Raw genomic sequence first — 21,291 nt, 5'->3', positions numbered from 1 at the left:
CGCTCCTAATCTTTTATAAATTATAAATTGATAGTAGATTATTTATCGAAAGTGATCAATAATTACTGACGTTATAAGAGTAGTGATCACTAGATTGTGAACCAAATAAAAAAAATATGTTAATATTATTTTTCAAAAAATATGACAAATGAAATACGTTATTCACCACTCCGTCTCCCTCTTGTACTTCTTCGATCCTACGTTTGGATGGCAACTTGCAGTGAATATTGAGTTGATTATTTTAGAAAACTAAATAAAGATCCATATTTGACTTTTTCATCATTATTTTGTAAATAACTAAAGTTTTTTTTTTTTTTGGCTCAGATAAAATTTTCAACTTCACTTGCTTTTTTATCTATTATTTTTTAGGTAATCACGATGTCAGCATGACCGACTTTATTCTATTATTATTATATTATATATAGTATTATATTATATTTATAAAATAGACAATATATCTTCAATTAATTAATTAATTTATACACATGTACGGACAGAATAGCACGAGAATGCCATCTAATGCGACAAATTTGAATGGCTTTTATAACGTAACGTACGCTACGTTGCACAGCATAGAGCTGGTCCCCATTCTTTATTTCCTAAATTAATTTTTATTTTTAAATGCCGAGAATTATTATTATTATACGATCCAAACATGAGCAATAAATTATCCAGAGGCCCCTGCCAATGCCAAAGTAAAGGGAAACTTATGGTACCTTAAAAAGATTTTTTTTTCACCAAATTCCAAGGACTAAATTAATAATTTAGTCACATGGTAAATTCCTGCAAAACAAAATAAAAATTAGAAGAAAAAAATACAGATTTTTGAATATTTGAAATTTTGTCACGTGACAAATTCCTCCATTGAGATATATATTTTTTGAATATATAAATAAAATAAATATTTAAATTTCAAAAAACCTTTTAAAATTTTGTCTTTATGTATTTATTCCCAACGATGCGAGTTGTAGCCGCTCTTTCGCCGCCGCCGCTTCTTCTTCTTCTTCTTCCTCTGATTTTATTAATTCCCCCCGCAAAATTTTAACTAATTACAGTGGAGTCCTCGTAGATGGAAAAGAAGCAAGGATTCTTCACGGCGATGAGGGAGGAGTTGGCGAAGGCGTGGAGGTGCGTGTCGTCGGATCTCTCTCGGCGGCCACTTCCTCCGATGGCGGAGCACCTCCTCCTCCTCTCGCGGCGGTGGAAACGTCTCGGGGCCGTGGAGGATCCGGCGCTTCTGAGGTTGGGCGGCCTGGCGCCGCTGATGGAGGGGCCGGATACCGGGGAGGAGGCGGAGTGGGACAGCGCGCGGAAGGAATGTGGGTGGGGGCAGTGGGCGTGGGTCCGACTGCCATGGCCACCTTCTGGATCCGGCTCCGGCCGCCGGTCGGATCTACTGCTCATGCTCGGAGTCATTGCGTCGCCTCTCGGCCCCGTCCATGTTTCCTACGCCGAGATGCCTCCTCACCTTGGCATCAAGGATACCCCAATTGTGAGGATCCTCTCCGTTGAATGTTTGCTTTTGTGTTTGACGAAATCCCTGACATATTCCTATGAAATGCATGTGCATATCAACAAGGGTGTCTCTGTTGTACTCATGTCGCCATAAATTCATACTTCCTAGTGATTGAGACAAAGATGACTCCGCTTTTCCTTGCCATGCGAATGACTCATTCTTTTGATGCCCTAGGAAACCTCTTCGGCACAGTACATATTGCAGCAGTACACAGCTGCATCAGGAGGTTTCAAGTTGTTGAGCTCGATCAAGAATTCTTATGTGATGGGGAAGGTGAGGATGGTAGCAACTGAGTTAGAGACAGCTACCCGAGTCATCAGGTATAGGAATTCTTCTAGAGATGCTGTATCTGGTGGCTTTGTGCTATGGCAGATGGTGCCTGAAATGTGGTACATGGAGCTCTCTGTCAGCGGCAGTAAGATTCATGCCGGTTGCAATGGCAAACTCGTTTGGCACCACTCGCCATGGGTCGGTGCCCATGCAGCCAAGGGCCCTGTTCGACCACTACGTCGAGCTCTTCAGGTATAGAACCAATTCATGGAGCATGATTCTGTTAGATCAGATGGTTATTAAATTTGAATTTTTTTTTTATTTGCACCACGTTTTGTGGTAGCTTAATTCAGATGGTTCAGTTTTTGTATGCATTAGGGTCTTGATCCATTGACCACAGCAACCATGTTCACCAATGCGCCATGCATTGGGGAGAAGAATGTTAATGGGGAAGATTGCTTCATCCTCAAGCTATGTGCAGATCCACAAATTCTCAAGGTAAAGAGTGAAGGACATGTTGAAGTTATTAGACATGTCTTATTTGGTTACTTCAGTCAGAGATCTGGGCTTCTCATCCATATGGAGGATTCACGTCTCACTCGAATCCATGCAAATATTGGTGGCGATTCTGTGTATTGGGAAACTTCAATCAACTCCTCCATCAATGATTACCGGCCAGTTGAGGGGATTATGATTGCTCACTCTGGTCATTCAGTCATCACCCTTTTCCAGTTTGGGGAAGTAGCCTTGAGTCACACCAAAACCAGAATAGAGGAGGCTTGGACTGTTGATGAGGCGGCCTTTAATGTCCCTGGGCTTTCTGTGGATTGTTTCATACCTCCAGCTGATAATAAGTTTGGGTCTTAGTGAAGCTTGCGATCTGCCCCAAGGAGATGAGGGGAAAAAACATAATGGTTGGTACTTGGTTGGACTAAGGTTGCTGCCCTAGAGAGGTCACTCTGATGAAACATCATGTGGAGGGTGGAAGTTTAATTCTAGTGGCATTTGATCTATTTAGTTCTTCGTAACAGAGGATGACCATGATGCTCTCTAATATGGAAGAATAGAGTTTAGCACTCTTAAATTTGACAGCATATATCTCCAGTTCTAGAGAACATTGGCTTTTGAGCATTATGCTTTTTAGTTTTCTCATTGGCTGTTTTGCTTGTCTATTACCAAGGAAGTTGTCAAGGTGTATGTATATGAAAGTGTGGGCATGGATTTTACCTAATCTACTTCATCCATCTGATATTTATGCTTTGATATTCACATCTATCTCAGGCTTTAGTCATCATGAATGCTTTGATATTTATGCTCTTCTTTTGCTTATGGCATATAACACCAACTTTGTGGAGTGATGGAGCTCTGGGTCCTGGTTCATGCTGGAGTTAAGGTAATAAATTTGACAGCATATCTTGGTGAAATTAATTTATTTCTATTAATGCTGCTTTGGCAGAAGAAAGCAGTGGTAGATAGCTTGGGCCTCACTGACTCCACTCAGCAGCAACAAATGTGGAATTATCATTACCAGAATAAATTGATTTGGAAGCCCCATGTGATAATTTCAGCCGTTGAGCAACAAGTGTCCCATCTATCAGAATTTTTAACTTGCTCATGATTGCATCGCCATCAAGCTGTTCTCTTTGCTGAGCACTCTCATCTTCTCCCTCATGGGCCGGTGTGTGCTCCTGATGGGAAGTGTGCCATGTGGATCACATGATTCAAAGAGGCCAGTGTGTACTTGTGACTAATCAATACGTTTTAATAATCTTCCAAGGACAAGTAAGTAGATGCAAAACATTTAGGAATAGTAATTGTACTCTGCTGAAATTATTATGGTTATAAACTTGAATTTTAGGAGTTGAATTTAGGTTTAATGCTGGTTTAATCTATGTGATTGTGATCACTATTGCTCTACATACGCATTTGAAAAGAGTTGGTAACTTGTAACTCTTCATTCATGCCAATGCATCCTTTAATAATAAATTATCATTTTTATTATTTACTCCTGTTGCAGAGATATTTCTTTTGGTAGGCAATTTAATGAATTTCCAACAGAATTAATGTTGTAGGCTCGTAGGTCCCCAACCTCTTGCTAGATTCCGTATCTTTGTTCTTTTTTATACTTTTTAAAACAACATTTTAAACAATTGAAATATAATTGTATTTTGGAGCGTAACTTGTTTTTTTAACATTCCGGATCAATATTTAAGGAAACTGGTATTTTCACTCATCAAATTATCAATTACGTAATATTTAATTTTTTTTGTCAATTTTATGATTATTAAAATTTTGGAAGATCATATTTGTCATATATTGATAGTTTTTAATAAGAATTATTTAAATTATATCAAAATTAATTCCCTTTTTTTAAAAAAAAAATGTTTAAAATTACGATGTGATGTTTATTTACCGGGCCATTTTTCCTTCTCTTTAATTCATTGAATTAAATTTTCTCATTCCTTTTATCACGTGTAGTCTATTGACCTTGTCGAACAGTAAAAATTCATATATTCCCTCTCTACTGTGTTAACGATCTACACGGTTGGTATTTATACAAGTATTTAATCTTGGTAAATATTAAAATTAATTTTTAATGGGAATAAAATATTTAATGTGTTTAATTTTTTTATATAAAAAGTTATTGTACTATAATAAAATACTCTCTACAATTTACTTGTATGGAGTCGATGGTCAATGGTCAAGTTGATGATATTAAATTTAATTATTAGGCTGAATATCACTTTTTTACTGCTTCCGTATATTTCCTCTTATTTATTTTTATTGTGTGTCCTATTAATGTTTGTTAAGGTCTCTTATTTTTTTTATAAATAATATTTAGATGTCTAAAAGGATCTTTGAAACATCCTAAAAATAAGTCATGTGAAAATTGTGTTAAAAAATTCAACATCACCCATTGACTTGAATTTTAGCATTTCAATTTTTTAATCGATAAAGTAAATTTTATAGATTTCGAAACTAAAGATCCTCCGAGCTAAAAGAATGGAAAAGAGTTTTTTTTAAGACTAGTTTGAGATTTTAAAAATCACAATTTTTAAAGTAATAAAAAAGTTCATCATTATCATGGTTATTCATATTTACAACTTTATATTTAATATTGACTTTAGGAATAACTCATTTTTCTCTCATCCAATTATGTTAATATTACTTTTAATTATTATTTTTATTTTAAACTTTTAATGATTTCATATATCTACATTTGCACCTACCCATTTAAAAACATTTAACTGCTTTTTTTTCCTCTATAATTCGGAATTTCATTTTAATCAAATTACATCATATCAACTAATATCTAATGCAATTTCTATTTTTTAAAATTAAAGCCATCAATTTAGATGGAGAGATTAATCTACCTCATTAAATAATTTAAATAAATTAAATTAAAACTTTATCAATTCATTTAAAGATAGACTTAAATGATCAATCACGTGTAAATTGTGGGTCCAAGTGATTCGACACGAGTTCAAATGGACCCACGAATTGGGAAGAAAAATAATTCTAAAACTTAAAATAAAAATAAAAAACTTAATGGACTGGATGGTCTAATTCGAACCCAGATCCTCTAGATCACTTTTTACGATCTAAGAGATGATGCCTAAGTATATATTGATGGAATACATGCCCTCACTTATAAAATAGGTGAGGATCAATCATCCCCATCAATACATATCTAGGGATCATCCTTAGACCGTAAAAAATGATCCAGAGGATTTGCCCTTATCTAATTCATCATTCAAATTTCAAATTTTTAATATTTTCTATTTTATTTATTTTTAAGTAATTTGTGAACGGATCGCATAATCTAAACCCAACTTAAATTAGAGATTTCCCAATCGATCTATTTTTTTTAATGTAAATTGTGAACGGGTTAGCATAATCTGAAACCCATTTAGATTGGAGATTTCCTAACCTATCTGATGTAGCGATAAAGAGGGTCAATTAAATATAGTTCAAGGAAAGAAATAGTAGTCAACATAGAATTTAAAGTCAAGATTGTTAACATCAAAGAACCAACAGACTCACTCAAAGCGGGTCGAGCGGAAGTCGACTTCAATTACCGATCGAATCTGAAGGGTCCGATCGGTTAGAAAGCTCATCGAAGTAGATCGCTTGTCCGGCTAGGGTCAGTACAAAAAGAATATCAGAGATTCACAATTGACCAAGTGAGTGCCAGACCAATCGGAGCTCATGTCTGGTCAAGCAAGAAATAATCTGTCGAACAGAAGTACTACGAAGAAAAACAGCTGAAATTGATCGGACAGGAAGTTCTGGTCGAGTGGCTACCCCGCTCAGTCAAACAGTAAGACCCCCTCCCATATCTCTTAATATCTCTCTGGGAGGTAATGCCACTGACAACAAGGCATGATCAATAAGTAAATCGTACGACGAAAATTTCTATTATCGTATCAGATATTTACATTCACTATTAAGGTATGGTGTCAGAAATATTTTTCTAACATGTCTTTTCATAGGACGGTTGGAAAAACGTGCTTGTTCCTTGAGGAAAGTGCATATCGTCTATTTGAGCACTATATAAAAAAGATTCATACACCAACAGAAATATGTGACATCTGTTATTTGTGCTTGTACTCTTATTACTACTGTATTACTCCACCTTTCTACTACTTTGATAAACATCAAATGACCAATATCCAAGACTCATTCTCAGATCGAAATCAACTAAATCTTAACTGGAGATTCAATTGCTAAGTTGATCTGACCTTTGTTACTGATTTATAAATCGCAACAGGACAATCAAACAGCTATTTCCTTGAAATTTTTGCCGGTTTTTTTTTCTTCCGTTTTTCCAAAGGCACACTCTCATAATCACATGATATACAAGTATATGAACCCCGCGGATCATCCGAGTTGGTATGTGATGAGTATTACCACAATGAGATCGCAGGGTCGATTCTCGGTACAGCTGGAAAATAAATCCCCTATCTCCGTATTACATCCTGTTCGTCACATGCTCGCTCGAATGCTATCCATTACGATTTACCTTCCTCATGATGACCTTGGGTCGGGTACGACGGAGGCGCTGGGCCGAGCGTTTCGCCTTTTTGCCACAATGATATACAAGTATATGACTAACTCGCATCGCATTTGTGTCGCAGGATTGTCTCAGATACAATCAATTAGGTCCGCAATGGCCCAAAGAGGAAAAAACTCTTGCAATGCAGTATTTGCTCAAACAATGGCCCGAAGAGGGTCTTCTGATTCATCCGAATTGAAGGAAAAGATGTCACGAGGTGCACTGGTGCAGTCGGAGGGCAAATTGCCATTGAACTTGTCATGGCCGCCTCGATGGTGCTGGTGATCGAGGTACAGCACGATGACTGTGATGTCGTCGTGGAAGTGGCGTCTCACTCCTCTATCAATCTTCCTAATATCTTCGTACCTCATCTCTCTTTTTCTTGCCGCCTCATCTTGTGCAGCTCTAACCAAGCGCTTTGCGATACCCTTAAAGATCACATTTAAGATAGTGTAAGAAATAACCAGTTGCTTGGTTGCTTAACCAAATGTTAGAATTTAGGATCATAGGAATCTTACTGCTCTTGGGTGTTTGAACACCAAGTCAACTGCAGCTTCATCACTCAACTGCTCCCAGAGTCCATCTGATGCAAAGATCAAAAACAAGTCTTGTGGTTTAAGCTTCTGAGTCCGAATAGTTGGCTCAGCGGTGATGACCGCACGCTTCAAGGGAATGGGGGAAACAAAGTGCTGAAATAAAGGATCGACGCTGAAGTCGGGTTTTTTCAGGTATATATCCCCAATAGACCTGGAAACCTGCTTATTGAAAAAGCAAAGTTCGTGAAGGATACAAGATGAGATAAATGCATAACAGAAACAAATGGCCAGCAGTTTTTGGATGCCAAACTATGATATCATGCAGCTGAATAACAAATAAATAAGATCAGAGAGGGATTTAAACAAGATAAATGTTCCTCAATGAAAGTTCAAATTTCATTCTGTATTACGATCAACAGCTTGGAATGTTGAAGTCAAAGTTAAAACCTAAGAATCAGTTTTATTTGTGGCCCTTGATTATGAACATATTAAATGAAAGAAACACAAATTTCCCAGCACGGTTAGCTTAAAAAGTTAAGCAGAAACAGGATAAATATGAAGAAAAAGCAATCCAAATACAGCGCTCCTACTTTGCAACCCAAAGATGCATAACTGAGATAAAAGATCAAGCCCAAGATGCAACACCAAATGAAGGCTATCTGTACCTAAGTGAGATTACAAATGGATGTATTTGAAATAATTTATTAGTTTAAATATCTGACCCTATAGCTAATTAAAGGACAAGTATCAATTACAAAGCACGTCAATATCTCAGAAGGAAATTTAACAATGCTACTCAAGAATCTGGACTAGGAGGATAGCAACCAGTAGCATCCGACATTATTTGGAATGTTTCTTTTGCCTATTAACAACTATCCATCAGGATTATGATTCGATCTCTTGATAATTAGGAGAATATGCTTCCATGAATAAGAAATCAACAACTTGTTAAACGTACTCAAGGAGGAATATAAAGTATTATAGAAGCACATGTTTACTTTTGAAAAGGAAGATTGCATTATACACAATACCCCAAGTACAGAATATAGAACTTGTTAGAAGCATGCGGGTTATCCTGAGAGGGAAAAAAAGAGAGAGAAAAAGACACCGTCAAACTTTTAGGCATCTTGTTCCAGGGTCCCATGTTCGCTGACAAAACACAAGCATTGGTATTACAATATATCTCAGTGATTTGTTAGGAAAAGCAGTTAAGAGCAACATGCATCTTCTTTAGCTAACATATTGACCAATACCACTACAGCTAACTTTTGGGAGATGGAAGCATTAGCCCCATAACCAAGAAACAAGTAGGCAAGTAAGCAAAATTTATTTATATATATATATATATATATATATATATGAATGGTACAACTAAGTTGTCTTGTTTTAAGGAGCATGCAAAATATTTGTATTGTTTCCACAAGAAAATATATATTCATTGTGGAGGCTAATTACCCAAACCATTCAAAAGAAAAAAGAAAAAAGAAAAAAATCTTCACATTTTTGTCATTTTTATTGAAAAGTTTGCAGAAATCACAAAATCGTAAGATCCACTTAGAACAAAAGGATGTCATGCCAATAGTCGATGCGCTGAGCAACAACATATTGTTGGACAACCAACTTTGCAAATTCATCAACATGAATCCAACAATTACATTGAAATACTAGAAGAATGAGTTAATACAAAGAAAGAAGGAAACTCAAAAGAAAGGAAAAAAATCACATTAATATAAAATATGGCGATCATTCAGCATAATGCTTGATAACACCATCATTTTTGAATGTTAACTATTCTTTAGAAAAAATGTTGAGCCAAAATACTAGTCGCAGAGAAGCAGAAACTGAACAGAACCAATGGAAATAAACAAAGAATTGACCCACTGGTATCTCAGAAGGAATATTGTTAGTTCATCATCAACCAAATTCTTAGTAAAAATTAGGCAGCATTTTGAATCATGGAATCCTAGCTCTAGCTTATTACTTGGCACTATATATATAAAAATCAAAGATGGATGAAAAAAAAAAAGATGGAAGATAGAAACACATGAATCTACAAAATCAATATCAAGTATTGCAGAATGTGTTCTCCGACTAAGAAGAATATTTCCAAACTTCATGACTGATTGCGCTTCTTTGTTCAGAACTTCGAAGAAAAATAGAAATGTTATTGGAAGTATGCTTAGTACCATGAAATCAGCTTTGCTAGAAGTGACGATATTGAGTTTGATTTTCTTGTTGAACAGAGAGATTTACAGATTTTAGGGCGAAAAAAAAAAAAGAATCCTAAACATGTAGTCATGCAAATAACTATGTAATAGAACAGTTAATAATGGGAAAGGCTAACCTGAATGATTCCCTTAACCCGCCACACCCCTCGAGTATAGACAACGATGTGGGAGTCATCCGGGTGCAGCTCGGCTAGCTCCTTCCTAACCTCTTCGACCGCGACGTTATGGTCTGTCGACAACCGCTCCGCCACCACGGACCTCCCGTCGACACCACGGCGTCCAAGCACCGCTCTCGAGTCCCCCAAATTGGCCACGTAGAGAGTGTCGTCGGTGATCGCTCCCACGAGGCAGCACGAACCCACCGAGGCGATCTGCGGCCGCGACAACCACGATCGCTTCACTAGATGAAGGAACTCTTCCTCCGTCGCGCTGAATGCCTTCTTTATCACGTCCGCCGACAAGCCCCCCTGCTCGGAAGCGAACCCTGAAGCAAGATTCAAGAAGTGGGGGGAGGGGCAAAAAAAAATCAAAAATCAAAACTGCGATCCAATTAAGAAGTCCAATTTGTGATAGCGGAGTGAAAGAAGGGGGAGGTACGATTGAGGTACGGGAAGAGGCGGGTGTTGACAAATCGGGAAGCCTCGGGCCCGCCGTGGCCATCGTAGACGCCGACGTAGGTTGCGGAGGGAGAAGTGAGAACCTGGCCCTGATCCTCGAGCGAGTGGTTGGCCTGGACGACGGCAAAGGAGAAGTCGCCGGAGGCGTGGGGCTTGAGGTCCATGTGCCAGAGCAGGCCGTCTCCGCCACCGAACCGGCCGAAACACCGCTCCAGCGGCCGGAAGCACTGACGCAGCATCACGGAGGCGCCGCCGCGAAGGAGGAGTAAGAGGAAGAATTGGCGGGGGAGGGCGGAAGTAGTCAAACGTCGAGAAGCTTCGTCGCCGCGGCGGCAGAGCTGTAGTACGGCCAGATAATAACGGGCTAAAAACGCATGAAAGGCAACGAGGAAGGGGGGAGTATTTACTTTTATTTTTATTTATTTTTTAAGTTGGCAACGTATCGAACTATTAAAAAAAAATCATGTCGAAATTAAAAAGACTTCTGCAGCACCGGGACAAGTATTCACTTCCTTCAGTGTGAACGCATTTACATTGTAAATAATATCTATAAATAACATCCATAAATGAAGTTATGAATTCTCTACATTTTAAACGTCTATATATATTTAAAATAAAATTTTAGGTAATGATTTAAATATGTTCATTGTATTTTAATTTTATTTATATTTTAATACACCTAAGTAAAACCTTTATAATTTTATTTTTATATTTTTTAAACACTTAAAATAAATCATGATTTGCACAAAATATAATTGTATATGATCTAAGACTCAGCAATGACTTTCAATATTTAACCATAATTTTACCTCACTAATTTAATATTTAATACTTTAATATATTTTCTCCTTTTCATCTTATTAAACTTTTCAAAAGCATTTTTACTCAAAGAATCGATCCCTCATTATTTTTGAAATAAAATAAAATTAAAAAAAAAACTTTTCTAGACATTTTCTGAACTGTCATTTGTGGAGGCATATATTTGTCTTCCAACATTCAATCTATGCTTCAACGAGGTATCTAAAATATTGGTGTAATGCTGGATCCCCATGTTAAGAATCACCATACTTCCTCCATTTATTTGATGGACGGAATAGATCAGACAATCCATCTTGAAATTAATCAGCTCAAAAGCCGATTATATAAATAAAAAAAAACCTGAACTATCTTAAAGTTAGACAAAATTGTACCACAAGATAAAACTTGAACTAGTTATTTCAATCGTCCAATAAGAGATAACTTAGACAAAGAATACTCCTAAAAATCTAGTGCACACTATATGCTATCATCCAGCATTGTTGACATCCTCTTTTAAATCTTTATGATTAAACCTTTAAATCCTTAAAAATAGTAACACTTGTAAGAAGTGACTCCTTTTTATCCTAGACATACATACTATCACTCATTGAACTCAAAACATGATATTTTATAAAATGAGTTGAGGACCCATCATTTTGACAATTATATTAGTAAGCTTTAGACCTACGCATTCGAGTCTTTGCTATGATATTCCTTGCAAGTTCCTTCTATCTAACCAAGCCAATGATAATAACACCATTTTGAACTAATTTTTTTTTTTTTATGTCTTAGTTGAAGTAGTTTGCATTAAAAACATATAAGCTAGTTATATTTTATCTTAATGTTACTACTTTGACCATTCGATCAATTCATAAACAAAAGATAGTCAAAAATTTGAAATGACATATTCAAGTCTCACGTAGAGACCAAGGATGCTTCAAGCCTAGAACTTGTTAAAGACTCAATACTTCTTTGTGTTCACATTTTTTTTCGTACTTGAATTATTTATCAATTTATATGGAACATCAGTCTCAAATAGTGTTATTTCAAAGCCTAGTTGACCATTCTTTTGAACAAGAGTTCATGAAAGCTGGTTTACACTGACCTCGCCGCCAAAAAGTCAACAAATTCTAGGCGTCTTGAATAAGATTCAAGACTATTAAGTGGCATATTGTATTCATTCATAGCTTCACGAGTCGAAGACTATTCTTGAATGGCTTCATTTTACCTTATATAGCATAAAGTGAATAACTCTGGTTTTAATATTATGTAAAAGCAATAAAAAAATCCTTATTTTACTCCCCTTTGAATAGTTGTCTTCCATGATTGAATAGATTTCAGAAGGTGACTTTTCTAGTCTTTGAATCTCCATCTCACATGAAAATTGTGTGGCTTAACATCTCCTTGAATTGGGCTTCATCTGACTAAAACCTATATTAAATCGCACAAGTCATAATCAACATAAATAGTCAAATATCCAATTATTATTCTACAGATACATACAAACAATACGACTAGAAAAAGGATTTCAACCAAACAGTGGCACATTGGAAGATAAACCAACTTATACTGTTATTAAACTAATTAATAGAATTAATTCAAGCATGCTATTATTTCTTAGCCAAAAGTATCAAGATTCCACATTTTAACTTGTTACATCCATATAATGGGTAGTTAGGAGACTGATTTAGCTACGAGTGATGACAACATCAAATGTTGGTTTTCCTTTTAAAAAAATAAAATAAAATTTAGACAAAAAATTTCAAATGTTGGGAAATGATTAAACACTATGAGGAAGGTCTTTGTGCCTCAAGACCTCCCTTAATCCGCATCTCTTGTTGCTACAGCCAAATTTTTTATAGCAATATTGTGTAGTCGATGTGGCTCAAAAAAAGCCCTTTACGTTCACACAATATCATAAACAAACAAATTTGATTATCCACATGTACCCTCTAACGTAGCTAGTTTGATGTCAACTATCTAAATTGTAGTTATATCCAATTAGCACGCAAGGGTATCCAATAAATGTATGAATACAGACATATAGAGTAGTACAGTTACTGTCGGGACGATAGTTTCAGTGCCTAGTCATTGGTGAATGTACAAACTACTATGGCTAACTGGCAATCTAGGCCTGACCAAGTTGTATCTGCACAAATGATATACAACTAAATGGTGGCTTTTGGGTGGCAATTTGGTTGAGTTAAGCAACCTTGAGCACACTCAACACAGTGTGAATCACATATCATATTTTAACATGGGAATCCAGGGAATGAAGTACTAACATTAAGTGTAACTTCTGCTGCTCTCTGCAGCTCTAACTTGAAGGAAATATGGGTGTGCCTGTAAATCATACAAGAGTCATATTAGCAGTCAGGAAAGCGGCACAAGAGCTAAAACATATTCATTACATGTGGGAGACTCGTTGGAGATTGCATTGGTCTTCACCATCATACACAATTAATAGTGATCTGAATAAGCAAGTCTGTCTATGACATAAGAGTTGGAACTGTTCAGACTATGGCAACAGGTTTGGTCAATATCTGAGGTTTTGACGATAGATGAATTGGAAAAGTATTCGAGTTTATTGATAGCATTGAGTTTGAGTGAGCCATCACTAAGTTATGATGATGAGTGAGCAGTGGGGAAAAATATATTTAGAAAGCTCAAAAGTCAGTTTAAGCGTCACCAGAGTGATGTCATGTATTTCAGCTTCATTTTTAAATTATTGGCCATCCTTGCAACTCTACACTATGAAGGGCATGGAGAGATCTAATCCACACAAGACAAACTTATTCTTTGGCATACTGATCGACAACAAGGCCAAAAAAATCATAAGTATGCACCTGATGATACACTATAAATTTTTCATAATTCATGAAAATTATGAACTCAACCTTAGATCAGTAGGTCAAAAATGTTCTGAAACTGTCAAAGTAGCGCATACTAAAAATTGTTTAAAATCAGTCTAGCAGACAAGTGGATGAATGCAGAATTTAGATGGAAGCATCTGAATTCTCAAGATGACAGAATAAACAGATGATATTTCAGAAATATTAGCCCAACTCAATTGCAGCATAAGGATATGATGATTAAAGCTGAATATTGAGGACGCGGTAGTAAAAATAATAGCTTGCACAGGCTAAAATTAGATTGGATAACTTTTAAAAAACTGGACAATAACATAAACTAAGATACCATAGCTTCCCTTGCTGTGAGCCTATCTTGGTGGTCATATCGAAGAAGCTTATCAAGAAAATCAATCGCCTGTATGTCAGATACATAAGTAGAATATTTTAATCAAACTAAAACTTAAAAGTATTGAAAATATATTTATGGGATAAGCTTTGGCAACAGTATCACCACCTCTGGTGAAACTAGATGTTCGTTGTCTGCATTAATGAATTTAGTCCAAGGCTTCCTGTTATGCCTGCATATTGTAAGAGTAGGGGAAAATACTAGTATAGGTTACACAGAGCTAATAAACTTTAGAGTAGAATTTACAGTTTTTCAAATAGATCATTTAACTAAATAATCATATCAGTTGCATCAGCAACACAAAACACCAAGTTAACATGCATGCGGGGAGAACACATTTTCAAAATTAACCTTCCAACAAGAGCTTCAAGCTGTGGATCAAGCTCTAGCTGGTACTTGTTTAAGTAAGCATTTAATTCATCTGTTCCAAGCACCTGAAATAAATTACCAGCACAAAATATAAAAATTTTTAATGTCAGTATATCATCCAATCACATTATCAAAATGAAAGACAACCACAAGCCATAATAACAGAAACATTTAGCAAAATATCAAAGAAATGGGAGAAAAAAACAGAGTTCACAAGCATTAGTTTTATAGTTGTGAAAGAAAAGCCTGGCACCCAATCAACGGCTATGAATTAATTAATATTTATATTATATCTACCTTCCGATTAACAACTAAGGTAAAATATGAAAAGAGGGAATGGGTGAAGCAAATGAACTGAAACACTTAAAACAAGAAGATTAAATCGAATCAATTGATTACTACCTTGGCAATTTTCACAAGTTGGTCATGATTGTCACGCCCATAAAAGAAAGGCTCCTTGCGAAATATCTGCAATCACATGGACTGCAGTATTTACAATCACAACAGATTCGAGAAAGCATCAATTAGACATAGAAGAACCCCTGTCAGCAATTAACATGCAGTTCTTGAAACTAGATGTATGAAAGAACCTACCATTCCAGCAAACATACATCCAAGACTCCACATATCCAAGGAATAGTCATAATCCTGTAAATCAACAAGAAGTTCTGGTCCCTTAAAGTACCTAATGTGCCAAGATAACAAACATCCAAATTTCAAAGTATTCTGATAAACAGAAATTTAAAATATAATACTCATGGAATGATAAACAATGTAGAGGGCTAGGAAAAGAGTTAGTTGATCATTGTGTGAACACAACAGCATGAATATAGTGTAACCTGAACCACCACTGCTGCACTGCATAAACTCAGACAAACCTTGATGCCACACGAACATTATACTCCTTGCCTGGATGATAGAACTCAGCAAGCCCCCAATCTATCAACCGAAGCTTCCGAAGCTCATGATCGATCATAACATTGTGAGGCTTGACATCCCGATGCATAATACCTTCTGAATGACAGTAATCTAATGCCTGAAACAATCAAGGAGAAAACACTAGCACTAGCATCAACAATACCTGACAAAGTAAAACTGGCATACACCAAGATAGGGTGGGAATTAACTGATGAACTAATATTTATAAAATCTGATTAAGCAAACCATCAAGTTTAGCTTATTTTTCTAGATGAAATATGATAATGCTTGATTTGTAATCTAGAAGATAGTTGTGTTGTTAAAATAAGACATGTGACAGCTAGACCAGAAAGGAGAGATTAGTAGAGAGAACCTTGAGAAGTTCATAGATATAGTAGCGAATATCGTAGTCAGACAATGTAGAGTATAGCACTTTGAAGTCTGTGCTGTTGACATATTCAAATATCAAGCTAGGGGTCTTAGAATGTTCATCCCTCACAATGTCAAGAAGTTTAACAATATTCGGACCGCCACATAGGTTTTGAAGAATCTTTATCTCCCTTTTAATCTGCAACAGTATGAAAAACCAAGAAATTTGTAGTTAAAATATACATCATGTCTCCATAGATCTGAAGCAATCAAAATAAAGCATAGTCAACACTATTCGCATTGGCACAAGAAAATGAACACACATTTATTGATGGCTACATCTTGACCCATAGATCTAAAGCAATCAAAATAAAACACAGAAACATTTTTGCAATGGCAGATGAGAATGAACACACAAAATAAATGGCATTATAAACCAAATGACGGGACGAGGGGCATATATAGATGACCTGAAAGAGTTGGGACTCATGGGTTGTTTCATATGTGTAATAATTAATGCTTTTATTAACAGTAAATTTGTTAACAATAAACATAAGAAGTACAGGCCATTTGCAAGTGACAAGTAAAAGCATTATCTAGAATTTTTTCCTACAAACCTAGAACTTGTAGGATCGATGCGCTAGAGGGGGAGTGAATAGAGCTCATGGCTTTCACGTTTGTTTAAAAACGTTCGAGTAAAACACAGAGAAAAGAAATAAAGAAAGAAAACAGAGCAATCGCTAATAAGTTTCTTTTACTTGGTTCGAAGCTTGTGACGACTCCTACTCCAAGGTCCGCGATCGTCGATCGCTTTTGTTGGACAATTTACTATCAATTCCGAATAAGTACAAGTATGAAATTACAATATCAAAACAACTGTAAAATAAAGAATACCGACAACTACAGATCTGAAGATTCTTGTTCTAGGTCGTCGGTGCAGTGTTTGGGCGTCGAGGAGGTGCTTTCTAAGCAGCACGCAAGAACAGAAGTCGTTCGGAATGTTGTTGTCTTAACTCTTGGTCGAACTCTGCTTATATAGGTTGTTCCGGGCGCCTGGAACCCCTCCGGGCACCTAGACCACGTGGCTCGGCCAATCAACACGCTCCACATCAACTTATGGATGACTTTTGTGGTTCGGATGGCTAGACTGACTCCGGGCGCCCGGATCGCCAAGACACCCCAAGCCCGCCCGAGGCGAGGCTGGTCAGTGCGCCCGAACCAACTTTTTCAGCCTCCTTTTTCCCTTCAAAACAAAGTCAAGGCAATAAACAATATATATAATATGAATTTGGCAGCCTCTGACTGTTCAATTATGACTTTGAGTTTCGCTGAAACTCTTCCCTCTTTGGTGGACGCGTCCTCATCTACTCCTCTCAGGAGAGTTTACCTTTTGCCAAACTGGTCATCCACGACCATACACTTCAGGTCTTCATGCTGAACGTCCGCTCTACAACCCGACTTCCATCTGGTTCGCCACCAGGATTTTCACCTAGAGTCCCCGACTCTAGGATTTCGCCCAAAGTGCTCGACCCGTCAAGACTTCGCCTTGCCTAACCGCAGTTAGGACTTTCCATTGGCTAAGGTTACCACCCCCTAGGACCTAGGGTTACCTCCCCTAGGGTTTTCCACTTGCCTAAAATCCACTAGGACTTTTGCCTTAGAACACTTAGGACTTTCCTGCAAGCTCATTCATACTTGTTAGACAACAAGTCATCTTAACTTTGGACCCTTTGCCATAATCAAACTTAGGTTCGATTATCTGGTACTCCCTGCACCAACAGAACTCCTATTCTTTGCTACATTGAATATCAACTAAGTAGTATCATTCTCAATATTACCATCACCCATATTTAAGTATAAGAAAGTTTTTGATAAGAAAGGCCTTTAAGTTTTTACTTTCCAACATAGCCTAGAAACATATACACAACTAGCACTTAAATGATTTGCACATCCAATGGTTTCATGGAGCTATAGCAATAGAAAATATGTTATTTCACCCAAGGTCCAACATTCAGAAGTCTGTTCTTTAAGTTGAACATCAAGCACTTGTAAAAATGTTATTCATGAAATAATATTATTTCATCCAAGATTCAACATTTTTTTGTGCATTATAGAGTCATTAGAAGATTATAAAATTACACAAGTGAATAGATTTAGAAAGATTCGAAATAAGCTGGATAACAAGCAAAAGCATGAATTACATATCTCCCTCCGCTTTTCTCACATTTGACATGATTACACTTTGACTAAAGTACCACACACTGTTTTCTAAGTTTCAACCTTTATTTAACAAGGAGTCAAATTGGATCCTTTGATTAAGAACCTAAACAATGAACAAAATTACTAAACAAAATAACTCATGTCATCTTTTAGAAATACAGAAATTTTGATTTCAGTTTGAAGTTTGAACACCAAGTAATAGGGAATTCTTGAAATGAACTTCTAGTCTTTACCAGTGGAGACTACAGTGGAATATCTAAAGACATTTAATTCTAATATCATATAATAAATTACCAATGACATTGGTACCTTCTTTTTCTTGACAGGCTTGAGGATCTTAATAATGCAACTCTTATTGTTGAAAACATTTACGCCCTCAAAAACCTCACTATATTTTCCTCTGCCAACCTTGTGAACGACGTCATAGTCATCCTGGTTTCTGAGATGAAGTACATACAAAAGGTTAGTAAAGACTCAAAGAACTGCACAAATTGCATGATTCTTACTAACCAGTGGCATCATGAAAGTTAGCATCTACTCACATATGCAAACACAACAATACTATTCTTGGTTACAATTAATTGAACCACCAGGTTAAGATTATATTAAGAATAAAAGGAAAACAGATTTTCACATATGGAGGAAATAACAAAATATTGCTGTGAGGTGTTATATGTATTTTACAACTTTTAGAAGCCCAAAGAGTTTTGACTTTTGTATTTGTCAGCCCCTCCTCTAATGCATACTGTGTATTTAGCTTTTACAAGTTTGGCTTGATAAAAACTTATTTTACAGATCCTTTTATTTAGAAGAATTAGTTTATTAAGTTAATTTTTGATCGGGTGACTATCCTGTTTAGAAGATAGGAGATTTTTCTCCGAATCCGATCCAAGTCTTTTTAGGTATAGGATTATTTATTTTTAGAAATACTTTTTTCGTAGTTTCAATTTTTTGGGGGGATTGGAGTCTGACCTCAATCACACATCTTAATCAATTTAATAATATTCCTCTTAATGATTTTTTTTATCTGTATGAGATTGTGGTTCCTTGTGTTGCACCACCTTCACCAAGCTTTCCTGCTTTGCACTATGGCAAAAGAACATAGTGAATTCTGATGTTGATATTAAGCACAATTGTCATGAAGATGTCAATGTTGTTGATGTATTTGTGTTCAAATATCTTTGTTGTCAACCAGTTCTTCACTAAAAAACCTTCAAATTTGGTGTTACATTTATGTCTTGTGTGAAAATAGATAAGCGAATTCCCTCTGGCCTTGACTACCTTCCTTTTTCTAAATAATGATTTTTTAGGAGAACTTTCACATAGCTTACAGTTAGACCACATGTAATCTTATAATATTTTACTTCTACCTAGCATCCCAAATAAGCTAACATTTCTTTCACTTTAATCCATGCTTAAAGAATTTAAAGTCATTTGTCGTGTCCTGAAAAGAGACATTAGCTCAGGTATTACCATTTAGCTTTTTCCTACCAGTTAATTATATTTAAGGAGTACATGGAAGAGCTCAAATACAAGTCCCTGTACCAGACCCATGAACGTATGTTACTGAAAAGCACTCACTGCTTACAGTATCTTGCAATTGGTTTTATCCTGCAACCAAATTTGCAGACTTCAGACCTATTATCTAGCCAATATGCTATGAACACTAACTTGTTTGGATTTAGTTCATATGTACTAAATTATATGCGTGTTTACCCTCAACCAAAGCATTACGAATGAATTCAATCATATTCACATGGCAGTACATTCCAAATCTATCTTGTACAACTCCCAATACTTGACAAATTCATTTAACTGTAGATCCTAGCAACTCTAAAAAAATGGTTGCAAAGAAGAAATAGATTGATCAAGATAAGTAAACAAAATTTGTCCATGTGGGAAATCTTAGAGGGGTAATGAAATGATAATCATGACGAACAAAAAACGGCCAGTGGCCGATGAAAATAATTCAAACAACAACTTTCACATCTCAATGAATAGGCATTGGGAACCAACAGATGAATAAGTGAAGATAATTCACCTAAGCTAGAAACATCCAAGAAAAAAAACTAATTACTCGTAAAGTGACAGCCTACGATTGGCTATATGTGACGCCAAAAAATATATATAAACGACCAGCAATCAACTATAGGGAAAAACGTGAAACATGATGGCGCGAGGGATTTAAGAAACAACCAATAATCACGACGAGGTAAAGAACTTTCTATATTGATAGATATAGAGTATATCAAATAGGTTCAAAAAGGTGTTAAAGAAACTTATTAGGACAAAAATGATTATTTATCGTCGTCGCATCCGTGGCTCGAGGCCTGGCTTACCCCCACTGCACGGTAAGAGACTCGTAGTCCCAGTACTCCTTGGGCCGTTGGACGTTGACATCGGCGTAGACCCTTGCCTTGGACATTGCTGTGCAGTCACCGACCTCGCTGATGCCGATCGGGCACCGCGGTGAAGGCGGAGAGCGCGCAGGAGGTGCAGGGAGAGCTACGAGAGAAATGGAAGCGGCGACGGATACGGCGACGGCGAGGAGGATCCGGCGATTAGGAGTATCTCTCATTCACTCGCCCTCATCTCCCTCGCCTCGCCTCCCCGCTCCGCTCAATTTTCGTAGCTTGCAAATTAAGTAACGGACTCGGAGGCTCTGACTTGGAATTTTACAAATAAATACGCGCAGTCTCTAAATTTCATAAACACCCTCCGAGAAAATTTCTTTTTAATTTCCGCTCATATATAAACCGTAAGCTCTGAACAAAATTCACCTACCGATTTAACCGATGATAAAATTCTGTAAAACTGAATCAGTCATCTCTAAAACTAGTTAATAAGATTAAATGGATTTATTATATTCTCAAGAATATCATTGGGTAGTAATGTGATTCGCGATTCCATATTTATGAAGTTGGCGGAGGAGAAGAAGATCATCTGTCTTCAGAATTAATCGAGTCTAAAGGCTGGAGTTTCTCAATTATCAAACAATCTTTTTGTGTCAATTAAAATCAAAATAAATATAAAATTAGTTATTAATTAAAAAAATCAAATAAAGATAGAAGCTTGGATTTAAAAGAAGCCTCTTAAAAAATTACAGATTGAATTAATATAAAACTAGGATTTATAA

The 21,291-nt window shown here is 36.4% G+C and overlaps 2 protein-coding genes and 1 pseudogene across 3 annotated transcripts; 1 reads left to right on the top strand and 2 right to left on the bottom strand.

Moving 5' to 3' along the window:
* Positions 1 to 970: 970 nt before the first annotated feature.
* On the top strand, positions 971 to 3,791 carry LOC122042614 (annotated as a pseudogene).
* Positions 3,792 to 6,894: 3,103 nt separating this feature from the next.
* LOC122042615 (probable protein phosphatase 2C 78) lies at positions 6,895 to 10,622 on the bottom strand. The gene is made up of 4 exons (XM_042602809.1): positions 10,204 to 10,622; positions 9,723 to 10,090; positions 7,361 to 7,597; positions 6,895 to 7,270 (listed from the first exon to the last, which is right to left on the bottom strand). Exons 1-4 carry the CDS (start codon positions 10,460 to 10,462, stop codon positions 6,998 to 7,000), a joined length of 1,137 nt encoding a protein of 378 aa, XP_042458743.1. The 5' UTR covers positions 10,463 to 10,622; the 3' UTR covers positions 6,895 to 6,997.
* Positions 10,623 to 11,974: 1,352 nt separating this feature from the next.
* LOC122042613 (casein kinase II subunit alpha-2-like) lies at positions 11,975 to 20,815 on the bottom strand. 2 transcript variants are annotated; one of them, XM_042602807.1, is made up of 11 exons: positions 20,495 to 20,815; positions 18,465 to 18,594; positions 15,940 to 16,134; positions 15,527 to 15,684; positions 15,243 to 15,333; positions 15,051 to 15,116; positions 14,631 to 14,713; positions 14,388 to 14,451; positions 14,220 to 14,288; positions 13,307 to 13,364; positions 11,975 to 12,452 (listed from the first exon to the last, which is right to left on the bottom strand). In XM_042602807.1, the coding sequence occupies exons 1-10, from the start codon at positions 20,731 to 20,733 to the stop codon at positions 13,308 to 13,310; spliced, it is 1,152 nt and encodes a 383-aa protein (XP_042458741.1). In that variant the 5' UTR covers positions 20,734 to 20,815; the 3' UTR covers positions 11,975 to 12,452; position 13,307. The 2 variants fall into 2 exon arrangements, with proteins under 2 accessions (XP_042458741.1, XP_042458742.1); XM_042602808.1 differs by lacking the exon at positions 13,307 to 13,364.
* Positions 20,816 to 21,291: the final 476 nt, after the last annotated feature.

Source organism: Zingiber officinale, chromosome 2A, assembly GCF_018446385.1.
Source record: "Zingiber officinale cultivar Zhangliang chromosome 2A, Zo_v1.1, whole genome shotgun sequence".
Taxonomy (NCBI): domain Eukaryota; kingdom Viridiplantae; phylum Streptophyta; class Magnoliopsida; order Zingiberales; family Zingiberaceae; genus Zingiber; species Zingiber officinale.
The sequence above is the reverse complement of the archived record's forward strand: the minus strand, read 5'-3'. Positions and strand labels throughout refer to the sequence as shown.